We start from the raw sequence: 12,085 nt of genomic DNA, 5'->3' as shown, positions 1-12,085 counted from the left end.
CCTGAAACTTTGGAATACCTGAATAGGCAACAAAGCATCCCAAAGTGAGGAGGTGGACTTTGGGGGCAACGATATATATATATTTTTTCCCGTTTTCCCTTTTTGTTTGTGTATGCTTCTGTGTGTGATTCTGTCTGTATAGCTTTGCTTTTACCATTTGTCCTAGGGTTCTGTCTGTCCGTTGTTTTTTTTAATTACTTAAGAAAACGTTTTTTCTTAATAATTTATTTTTTCTTTTAATAACTTTATTTTATTTTACTTTATCTTCTTCTTTCTTTCTATTTTTTCTCCCTTTTATTCTGAGCTGTATGGAGGACAGGCTCTTTGGTGCTCCAGCTAGGCATCAGGGCTGTGCCACTGAGGTGGGAGAGCCAAGTTCAGGACATTGGTCCACAAGAGACCTCCCAGCTCCACATAATATTAAACAGTGAAAATCTCCCAGAGATCTCCATCTTAACACCAGCACCCAGCTCCACTCAACGAACAGCAAGATACAGTGCTGGACACCCTATGCCAAACAACTAGCAAGACAGGAACACAACCCTATCCATTAGCACAGAGGCTGCCTAAAATCATAATAAGGCTACAGACACCCCAAAACACACCACCAAACATGGACCTCCCCACCAGAAAGACAAGATCCAGCCTCATCCACCAGAACACAGGCACTAGTCCCCTCCACCAGGAAGACTACACAACCCACTGAACCAACCTTAGCCACTGGGGACAGAAACCAAAAACAACGGGAACTACGAACCTGCAGCCTGCAAGAAGGAGACCCCAAACACAATAAGATAAGCAAAATGAGAAGACAGAAAAACACACAGCAGATGAAGGAGCAAGATAAAAACCCACCAGACCTAACAAATAAAGAGGAAATAGGCAGTCTACCTGAAAAAGAATTCAGAATAATGATAGTAAAGATGATCCGAAATCTTGGAAATAGAATGGACAAAATGCAAGAAACATTTAACAAGGGCCTAGAAGAACTAAAGATGAAACAAACAACGATGAACAACACAATAAATGAAATTAAAAATACTCTAGATGGGATCAATAGCAGAATAACTGAGGCAGAAGAACAGATAAGTGACCTGGAAGACAAAATAGTGGAAATAACTACTGCAGAGCAGAATAAAGAAAAAAGAATGAAAAGAACTGAGGACAGACTCAGAGACCTCTGGGACACCATTAAACGCACCAACATTCGAACTATAGGGGTCCCAGAAGAAGAAGAGATAAAGAAAGGGACTCAGAAAATATTTGAAGAGATTATAGTTGAAAACTTCCCTAATATGGGAAAGGAAATAGTTAATCAAGCCCAGGAAGCACAGAGAGTCCAATACAGGATAATTCCAAGGAGAAACATGCCAGGACACATATTAATCAAACTATCAAAAATTAAATACAAGGAACAAATATTAAAAGCAGCAAGGGAAAAACAACAAGTAACCCATAGGGGTATCCCCATAAGGTCAACAGCTGATCTTTCAGCAGAAACTCTGCAAGCCAGAAGGGAGTGGCAGGACATATTTAAAGTGATGAAAGAGAAAAACCTACAACCAAGATTACTCTATTCAGCAAGAATCTCATTCAGATTTGACAGAGAAATTAAAAGCTCTACAGACAAGCAAAAGCTGAGAGAATTCAGCACCACCAAACCAGCTTTACAACAAATGCTGAAGGAACTTCTCTAGGCAGGAAACACAAGAGAAGGAAAAGACCTACAATAACAAACACAAAACAATTAAGAAAATGGTAATAGGAACATACATATCGATAATTACCTTAAATGTAAATGGATTAAATGCTCCAACCAAAAGACATACACTGGCTGAATGGATACAAAAACAAGACCCATATATATAGGCTGTCTACAAGAGACCCACTTCAGACCTAGGGACACATACAGACTGAAAGTGAGGGGATGGAAAAAGATATCAATGCAAATGGAAATCAAAAGCAAGCTGGCGTAGCAATTCTCATATCAGACAAAAGAGATGTTAAAATAAAGAGCATTACAAGAGACAAAGAAGGACAATACATAATGGTCAAGGGATCAGTCCAAGAACATGTAACAATTGTAAATATTTATGCACTCAACATAGGAGCACCTCAATACATAAGGCAAATACTAACAGCCATAAAAGGGGAAATCAACAGTAACACAATTATAGTAGGGGACTTTAACACCGCACATTCACCAATGCACAGATCATCTAAAATGAAAATAAATAAGGAAACACAAGCTTGAAATGATACATTAAACAAGATGGACTTAATTGATATTTATAGGACATTCCATTCAAAAACAATACACATTCTTCTCAAGTGCTCATGGAACATTCTCCAGGATAGATCACATCTTGGGTCACAAATCAAGCCTTGGTAAATTTAAGAAAATTGAAATTGTATCAAGTATCTTTTTCAACCACAACGCTATGAGACTACATATCAATTACAGGAAAAGATCTGTAAGAAATACAAACACATGGTGGCTAAACAACACACTACTTAATAACCAAGAGGTTACTGAAGAAATGAAAGAGGAAATCAAAACATACCTAGAAACAAATGACAGTGAAAACTCAATGACCCAAAACCTATGGGATGCAGCAAAAGCAGTTCTAAGAGGGAAGTTTATAGCTATACAAGCCTACCTTAAGAAACAAGAAACATCTCAAATAAACAACCTAACCTTACACCTAAAGCAATTAGAGAAAGAAGAACAAAAAAACCCCAAAATTAGCAGAAGGAATGAAATCATAAAGATCAGATCAGAAATAAATGAAAAAGAAATGAAGGAAACGATAGCAAAGATCAATAAGACTAAAAGTTGGTTCTTTGAGAAGATAAACAAAATTGATAAACCATTAGCCAGGGGAGAAGACTCAAATCAATAGAATTAGAAATGCAAAAGGAGAAGAAACAACTGACACTGCAGAAATACAAAGGATCATGAGAGATTACTATAAGCAACTCTATGCCAATAAAATGGACAACCTGGAAGAAATGGACAAATTCTTAAAAATGCACAACCTGCTGAGACTGAAGCAGGAAGAAATAGAAAGTATGAACAGACCAATCACAAGCACTGAAATTGGAACTGTGATTAAAAATCTTCTAACAAACAAAAGCCCAGGACCAGATGGCTTCACAGGCGAATTCTATCAAACATTTAGAGAAGAGCTAACACCTATCCTTCTCAAACTCTTCCAAATATAGCAGAGGTAGGAACACTCCCAAACTCATTCTATGAGGCCACCATCACTCTGATACCAAAACCAGATAAAGATGTCACAAAGAAAGAAAACTACAGGCCAATATCACTGATGAACATAGATGCAAAAATTCTCAAGAAAATACTAGCAAACACTATCCAACAGCACAGTAATAGGATCATACACCATGATCAAGTGGGGTTTATTCCAGGAATGCAAGGATTCTTCAATATACGCAAATCAATCAACATGATACACCATATTAACAAACTGAAGGAGAAAAACCATATGATCATCTCAACAGATGCAGAAAAAGCTTTTGACAATATTCAACACCCATTTATGATAAAAACCCTGCAGAAAGTAGGCATAGAGGGAACTTCCTTCAACATAATAGAGGCCATACATGACAAACCCACAGCCAACATCGTCCTCAATGGTGAAAAACTGAAACCATTTCCACTAAGATCAGGAACAAGACAGGTTGCCCACTCTCACCACTATTATTCAACATAGTTTTGAAAGTTTTAGCCACAGCAATCAGAGAAGAAAAAGAAATAAAAGGAATCCAAATTGGAAAAGAAGAAGTAAAGCTGTCACTGTTTGCAGATGACACGATACTATACATAAAGAATCCTAAAGATGCTACCAGAAAACTACTAGAGTTAATCAATGAATTTGGTAAAGTAGCAGGATACAAAGTTAATGCACAGAAACCTCTTGCATTCCTACACACTAATGATGAAAAATATGAAAGTGAAATTAAGGAAACACTCCCATTTACCATTGCAACAAAAAGAATAAAATATCTAGGAATAAACCTACCTAAGGAGACAAAAGACCTGTATGCAGAAAATTATAAGACACTGATTAAAGAAATTAAAGATGATACAAATAGATGGCGAGATATACCATGTTCTTGGATTGGAACAACCAACACTGTGAAAATGACTCTACTACCCAAAGCAATCTACAGATTCAATGCAATCCCTATCAAACTACCACTGGCATTTTTCACAGAACTAGAACAAAAATTTTCACAATTTGTATGGAAACACAAAAGACTCCAAATAGCCAAAGCAATCTTGAGAAAGAAAAACGGAGGTGGAAGAATCAGGCTCCCTGACTTCAGACTATACTACAAAGCTACAGTAATCAAGACAGTATGGTACTGGCACAAAAACAGAAATATAGATCAATGGAACAGGATAGAAAGCCCAGAGATAAACCCATGCACATATGGTCACCTTATCTTTGATAAAGGAGGCAGGAATGTACAGTGGAGAAAGGACAGCCTCTTCAATAAGTGGTGCTGGGAAAACTGGACAGCTACATATAGAAGTATGAGATTAGATCACTCCCTAACACAATACACAAAAAAAAGCTCAAAATGGATTAAAGACCTAAATGTAAGGCCAGACACTATCAAACTCTGAGGAAAACATAGGCAGAACACTCTATGACATAAATCACAGCAAGATCCTTTTTGACCCACCTCCTAGAGAAATGGAAATAAAAACAAAAATAAATAAAAGGGACCTAATGAAACTTCAAAGCCTTTGCACAGTAAAGGAAACCATAAACAAGACCAAAAGACAACCCTCAGAATGGGAGAAAATATTTTCAAATGAAGCAACTGACAAAGGATTAATCTCCAAAATATATAAGCAGCTCATGCAGCTCAATAACAAAAAAACAAACAACCCAATCCAAAAATGGGCAGAAGACCTAAACAGACATTTCTCCAAAGAAGATATACAGATTGCTGCCAACAAACACATGAAAGAATGCTCAACATCATTAATCATTAGAGAAATGCAAATCAAAACTACAATGAGCTATCATCTCACACTGGTCAGAATGGCCACCATCAAAAAATCTACAAACGATAAATGCTGGATAGGGTGTGGAGAAAAGGGAACCCTCTTGCACTGTTGGTGGGAATGTAAATTGATACAGCCACTATGGAGAACAGTATGGAATTTCCTCAAAAAACTCAAAAGAGGACTACCATATGACCCAGCAATCCCACTACTGGGCATATACCCTGAGAAAACCATAATTCAAAAACAGTCATGTACCAAAATGTTCATTGCAGCTCTATTTACAATAGCCAGGAGATGGAAACAACCTAAGTGTCCATCACCAGATGAATCGATAAAGAAGATGTGGCACATATATACAATGGAATACTACTCAGCCATAAAAAGAAACGAAATTGAGCTATTTGTAGTGAGGTGGATGGACCTAGAGACTGTCATAAAGAGTGAAGTAAGTCAGAAAGAGAAAAACAAATACCGTATGTTAACATATATATATGGAATCTAAAAAAAAAAAAAAGAAAATGGTCAGGCGAACCTAGGAGCAAGACGGGAATAAAGATGCAGACCTAATAGAGAATGTACTTGAGGATATGGGGAGAGGGAAGGGTAAGCTGGGACAAAGTGAGAGAGTGGCATGGACATATATACACTACCAAACATAAAACAGATAGCTAGTGGGAAGCAGCCACATAGCACAGGGAGATCAGCTCGGTGCTTTGTGACTACCTAGAGGGGTGGGATAGGGAGGGTGGGAGGGAGGGAGATGCAAGAGGGAAGAGATATGGGGACATATGTATATGTATAACTGATTCACTTTGTTATAAAGCAGAAACTAACACACCATTGTAAAGCAATTCTACTCTAATAAAGATGTTAAAACAAAACACTATGTAGTGCACTGAAACTAACATAATATTGCATGTCAACTATATTTCAATAAAAACAAAAGGAAGGAAAGAAGGGAGGAAGGAAGGAAAGAGAGAGAGAATGAATATGCGGAGAGAATACACCATTGAGGATCAAAAGGACAAAGTCCATTTAGTCATGGCATTAATGACAGATAATGGGAGAATTTTAAGAGCAAGGTGGAAGAAAAGAAGTTTGTCAGGGCCATCTAGTCAGACAATTTTAAACACAAACTCAAAATATCTGAAAGATGAACAAAAAATCAGGATACAGCCTCTGACCACGAAGGCCTTTTGCTGCTCCTTCCTCAGAACAGACATGGTCTGTTAATCTCTTCCTAGGAGTCTATGGGACAGGACTCTACAACCCAGACACCCTTTCAAGGAGATCATAACAAAATTCCACACCACCAAATTCTGACAAGCCTTAGGTAACTTTCTCAAAGGAGGCTGCAGCTTCCCAATCCACCAAAGGTGGCTGCTGTCACTTATCCTTACCCAGCTCACTTGCCCTTTCATCACTAAGCTGCTGTCCTCCGTCCAGACTCCCCCTGCTCCCCTCCATCAGAATAACTTTTATTGTGCCTCCAATACCTTGTTCCATAAGAAACAAACCATTTTATATTCTCATTCTTTCCCTTTTCCTTACATCTTCAAACCTTTCCTGACCCTCCCTTATAGGCAGTAACCGTCCTCAAATTCTGCTGCCTGGAAGCTGCTCATTAGCTGAATGTGCTTCAGAGTCAGGAAGTGGATGTTCTCCTTACCCCACAATCTCTCTTCCAGACCATTAGTCCTCTACTCACATCGACCAGTTCCCCCAGTATATATTCTAGGTGATTGTAGACTTCTCTATGTTTTGCCATCGTCCAAGGATAAATACCACTAATACACAAAATACAACTACCATTATAGTTCTATTTATCACCCCCTTTATCTCCTGAACCCTACCTATATGCCCTTTTAATTAAATTTTTTTTCAAAATGAAAATTTCTTCTTTTAAAGCAGAGGACTTACTCCATATAATTTAAAACCAATACAGAAAAAGTAAGAAGTCCTCCATAATGTCTCTTTCACTAAATGACCACTATTCACAGCTTAATTTATCATTAAAAATATTCAACGCCTACATTACTATTTGTGTGTGTTTACACAGGTGATATTACACATACTGTTTAATAAATATAATATTAAAGTATATTGTACATAGTTTTCCATGTTGACATCCTACATTTTTCAATGGCTGCATAGTAATCCACTCTATGGATAAATCAAATATTATGTAATTACAAATAAAAACACAAGCTTTCAATTTTTTACACTTATAAACAAAACCATGGTGAAGATTCTTATGTGTTCATCTTCGTCAAAAATATCTTCATTTCAATAGAGCCCTAGCAATATAATTACTGGATATAGATGTACTCAGTGTTTAACTGACTCCTCTTCTCCATTACCTACACATCCAATCACTAAATCCTGTCAATTCTATCCTCTAGGTAACCTCTCAAATATCTCAAAAATGTCTCCTCTTCTCCACCTGTACAAGCACTATTCAAGTTCAAGCCACTATCTCTTCTGGTCTAGATTGTTTCAACAGTCAACTGTCTCCTTGCTCAGTTTTCTCCACCTGTATTCCACTTTCCCTACTACAAAAATCTTTTTAAAATGCAAATCTGCCTAAACCTCTTCATTGGCCCTCACTGGTTGTGGGATAAATTTCAAGCTTCTAAACATGGTTTCTAAGGCCCTTAATCATCTATATCTTGCGTATATCCACCGTTTCATCTTCTTCCTCTTGCCTCCTTTTATGCTAAAGCCATAGGTACCTGTCTTCAGTTACTTCTGTCACTTTTCTTGCTCCCACCTCTTGGCCTCTGCAATATTCTGGTCACTGCCTTTACCTAGCATCTATTCACTCTTTAAATTTCAAATTATAAGAAATCGTTTTTGATTCCTTACATCTCAGTTAGGGTACTTAACTGTGCATTCCCATATTCCTTTCATTCTTTTAACTTCAACAAAATAAACTTAATACTTTTCACCAAAAATTGTATGTATACTGCGATACCATTTTTAAGTGTATTTCTATAAATCCTGCCAGCTATCCTTCTAAATAAGGATAAAATAACTATCTCCTGCTTAGTGTCCGTAATCGACTCCTAAAGATCAAGTATATTGTGTGAAAGCGCTGAGAGCCTATTTCTTACTCTAATGAATCATATGTCAAATCTAAACCTCCAATAACTTTCTTAAAATATGACTGAAGTATAGAATGACAAAATGCTTGTAACAGTGCTTCCAGATTACCAAATACAGATCAAACAGTCCTGTGACTTAAATAATTATAAACATCTTAGAGGTGTATCCTAAAGTGTCACATAAGGCATTAAGCAGCAAAAAGATACTACCTGATACAACATCAACTATGTCACAAAAATAAAACATTTTGGGTGCAATGCAGTTGAAATCAATGTGGCACAAACAGCTAAGATTAGGACCTGCTATTTTGATCTATGTTTGTGTTAAGCTACAGCGTCTGGGGAAAAAGGGTGTGGCGGAGGTGGAGGGGCGGTGATGAAAAGATCCTGCAGCTCAAAGAATAAATCTCTAGCAGCCAGATGTCCTAGTTCTCTCCCTTGCCTTCTCAAGAGGCAATCTGGCAATATAGGTTTCTTGTCCCTTCACAAATTCCCTTCACCACCCGTGTGTTAAGTAAATTAGATTTATCTGCAAGGCTCGCTTTAAGTGTAGGTACACTTTGATTTCAGACTTGCTCTGTCCAAACAAAACTAACCATTCCATTTGATGATGCCAGAAATTCACAGAGGCACCACATTTTTCTCCCATAAATAGCATTATGAGTTATCATAGTTTACAAATCACTTTTCTGTACATTATCTTCATACAACCTAGTAAGGTAAGTAGTACTATTCATTCTGTGTGTATGTGTGTATGTATATACTATACACATACATACATATATACACACACACATATCTATCTCTTGCAAACTTCAAAAACTGGATGACTTATAGAAAGCCATAGAACTGGCTTAAAATACAAATAATAATGATAACAAGGTTTTTTTTGTGTGTATATATATATATATATGATTAATCAACAAATACAGATAAGATCAGAATTCTTTTTTGGATAAGGAGAGAGATTAAAAATAGGCAAATTTTGACTACTTGAAGAGAGAAAAGGGTTCACTACTGAGGAAGAAAGGGCACCAACATAAGGAAACTAGTAATACTGAATACAAACTTAAGGACTGGACACTACTGCCTAAGTTCCATTTTGATAATCTTCAACTGAGCAAATATAAGAGTTACAGAAAATATTCATAATAAATGGCAGCTCTGCTCCAAGAATAATAAATTCTTAAACTACAGACTTCATTATAAAGATAATTTTTATATAAGGGATTTGTTAATTAAAATACGATTATAAAAATTTTAAATTTAAGCTATTTATACATAGCTTGCTTGAGGTACATGGAACCTATTTTGGTTACTGCCATTCCAACATATTTAAGAGCGCCAATATTTACATAAAACATAAATTGAAGGCAACACTTGGCCCTAAAAGCGATTTGCATGAGTATTTTTCAAAAGAATGCATATTTACTTGCTATTTAAAAAAAAATCTCAAACAAATGTGATCTGTACAAAACATATCAGACACATATTACAAAAGCACCAGTGTTCTTATGCAGAGAATTTGAAAGCAATATACTCTTCTCCTACAGCAATTTTCTCTGTAGTTTTGTTCTCTAAGTGTAATCCAACAAGAGCAACCAGTCTTGTTAGACTGTTTGATACTTAGCTAAAGCACAATTTGATAAAACTTTTACCTAAATGATTTTATAGAAATCAAAATTATGTATTTATTAAGTATAAGATAAGGAAAAACCTAAGATGAATGAAGATTTCAAAAAAGCATGGAGAGGGCTTCCCTGGTGGCGCAGTGGTTGAGAGTCCGCCTGCCGATGCAGGGGACACGGGTTCGTGCCCCAGTCTGGGAAGATCCCACATGCTGCGGAGCGGCTGGGCCCATTGAGCCATGGCCGCTGAGCCTGCGCGTCTGGAGCCTGTGCTCCGCAATGGGAGAGACCACAACAGTGAGAGGCCCGCGTACCACAAAAAAAAAAAAAAAAAGAAAAGAAAGAGCATGGAGAAAGCTATCTTTCAGAATATCTCTTCTCAGAGATATATAATAAATACATAATTCATTATACTTAAAATATTTAATTGGTTAGACTAGAATAGTGGTTAGATTTTGCAAAAAAACATACTTTTATGTTCTTGCCTATTTACTAAGTGTTTGGGGGGACAGGCCAAGGCTACAATAAATCACTGCTTTATCAATCTAAGTTTTAGTATTCCATTATAATTCACACAGTAAAGTCTTTGAAAAAAGGTCAAATACTCACCAATGTTTTGGTGTAACCTGGCTCAGACTGATAACTTCATCGAGGATTTCATTTTTAGCTTTTTCAAACAGTTCGTTCTAGGCAATATAGATACACGTAAGTAAGATTTTCATAAGATAGTCAATTTGCCCTGCCATGATTTTCAGAGATAACTAAAAGGAAGGCCTCTGACAAGCTACTGGCTGGACTTAGGTTTGAAGCATGCCTGACCAACAAGTAACGCTCTTCTCTTCTAGTCTCTTTATTTAGGAATGCCAATATCCAGATAAGGACAAAGACACTGACACACGTCTACCTTATTCAACTCTGAATGCAGTTTTTCACGGAACATTGGTTCAGGTAAGTTTTTAATGTAACAAACGTCATGTGAAAGTTATCAACGCACATTAATTTAGTGTATTACTAACAGTAATCTGATGCTGTGTTTTACAACTGATGGCATTTTAAAATCAAGGAAAACCAATACTTAAGACCTATTAACTTAGAGTATAAACAGTGAAAAGGTTAAAAAGCTGATGTATAATTTTTAAGTTTACATTACATAAATACGTTAATTTATAAGACCTTGAAAGACTATTCTTCACCTTTTCAGAAAAAGATTTTCAATACTTGTTTGGATATCCTATGATCCCTAATTACTTTTTTTATTATGTAATAAATAATTTAAGTTATTTGTAAAAGTGACAACTGTTCATGGAAATGTATTCTTGCAACTCTAAATTAGTAATCATGGTTAAAACCAAAACAATTTAGCTTACCAGATTTTGCTTGTCAACATAAATTTTGTTAGAGCACAATACTAAACTAGATATATACAAAATACATGAGGTACATAAATATTACCCGGTCAAGTTCTCGCAGGCGAGGATAGTTATTCTTCCACTCAGTTTCAAGGTTAAAACGTGTTGCTGAGGAAGAAGGAAAAATGCTCAAGTTTGAGGATTCTCTTCAGTTCCAGATGCAGTGGTTAAAGGCTATCTCTCACATATCTGCTATATTAACTGAATTTCTGAGTGTGCACAGATAGCTCCTGAGTACTCTGGGCTCTCAATATCTCAGAATAGCATTATTACAACAGTTTTCCAAACTAATCCCTTTGACTTTAGTTTCTCCATTTTCAATCTACAAAGCACACAGCTGACACAATTTAGTACAGCTGCTAAGAGCATGGGACTCTGAAGTCATACCACCAACTCAATCCTGATTTTGAACCCCATTCAAACCCTGGGTCTATTATCTATTACTGTTTGATGCTGTGTGTGTTACTTAGGTAAATTATTCTCTGCCTCAGTTTGCTCTTCTGTAAGATGAGAATAACACTTACAAGGTTGCTGAGGGACTAATGGGATAAATAGGTAGGCTTTCCTAATGAGAAAATGGGCGGAGGATATACTCTCACCAAATGAAACTACGGAAGCAAGCAAAGCCATGGAACAGGAAAGCGTGGTATTCAGGAACCAGTACAATGTAGCTGAAAGTACACTGTCTGCTCTGCTTCCCAACACATTTCCTCTCTTTCCTCTAAAAAGGCAGAATCTGAGTTCTCTGTAGTTATACTAGGTTCTTTCTCCCAAACACTACTGCAAACTTTCTGTTTAAATTTTGTAATGTTCTCCTAGCAATGTTTCCCCTGAAAAGAAAAATCCTGCTCTCATACAACTGAAGATTTGTAGTTTTCCTTTTCCTACATACTATTT

General features: G+C 36.6%; 1 protein-coding gene across 6 annotated transcripts in view; it reads right to left on the bottom strand.

The window, feature by feature from the left end:
* Positions 1-12,085, bottom strand: part of OPA1 (OPA1 mitochondrial dynamin like GTPase) — a 96,754-nt gene that overhangs the window by 47,697 nt on the left and 36,972 nt on the right. For all 6 annotated transcript variants that reach the window (XM_012536361.3, XM_033403720.2, XM_033403719.2 and 3 more), the window contains 2 exons: positions 11,232-11,296; positions 10,389-10,465 (listed from right to left, as the gene is read on the bottom strand). In XM_012536361.3, coding sequence (XP_012391815.1) covers positions 10,389-10,465; positions 11,232-11,296 — 142 coding nt within the window. The remainder of the gene's footprint in view (positions 1-10,388; positions 10,466-11,231; positions 11,297-12,085) is intronic.

This window comes from Orcinus orca, chromosome 5, assembly GCF_937001465.1.
Source record: "Orcinus orca chromosome 5, mOrcOrc1.1, whole genome shotgun sequence".
Lineage (NCBI taxonomy): Eukaryota > Metazoa > Chordata > Mammalia > Artiodactyla > Delphinidae > Orcinus > Orcinus orca.
Note: the sequence above shows the minus strand (reverse complement) of the source record. Positions and strands in the feature narration are given on the sequence as shown.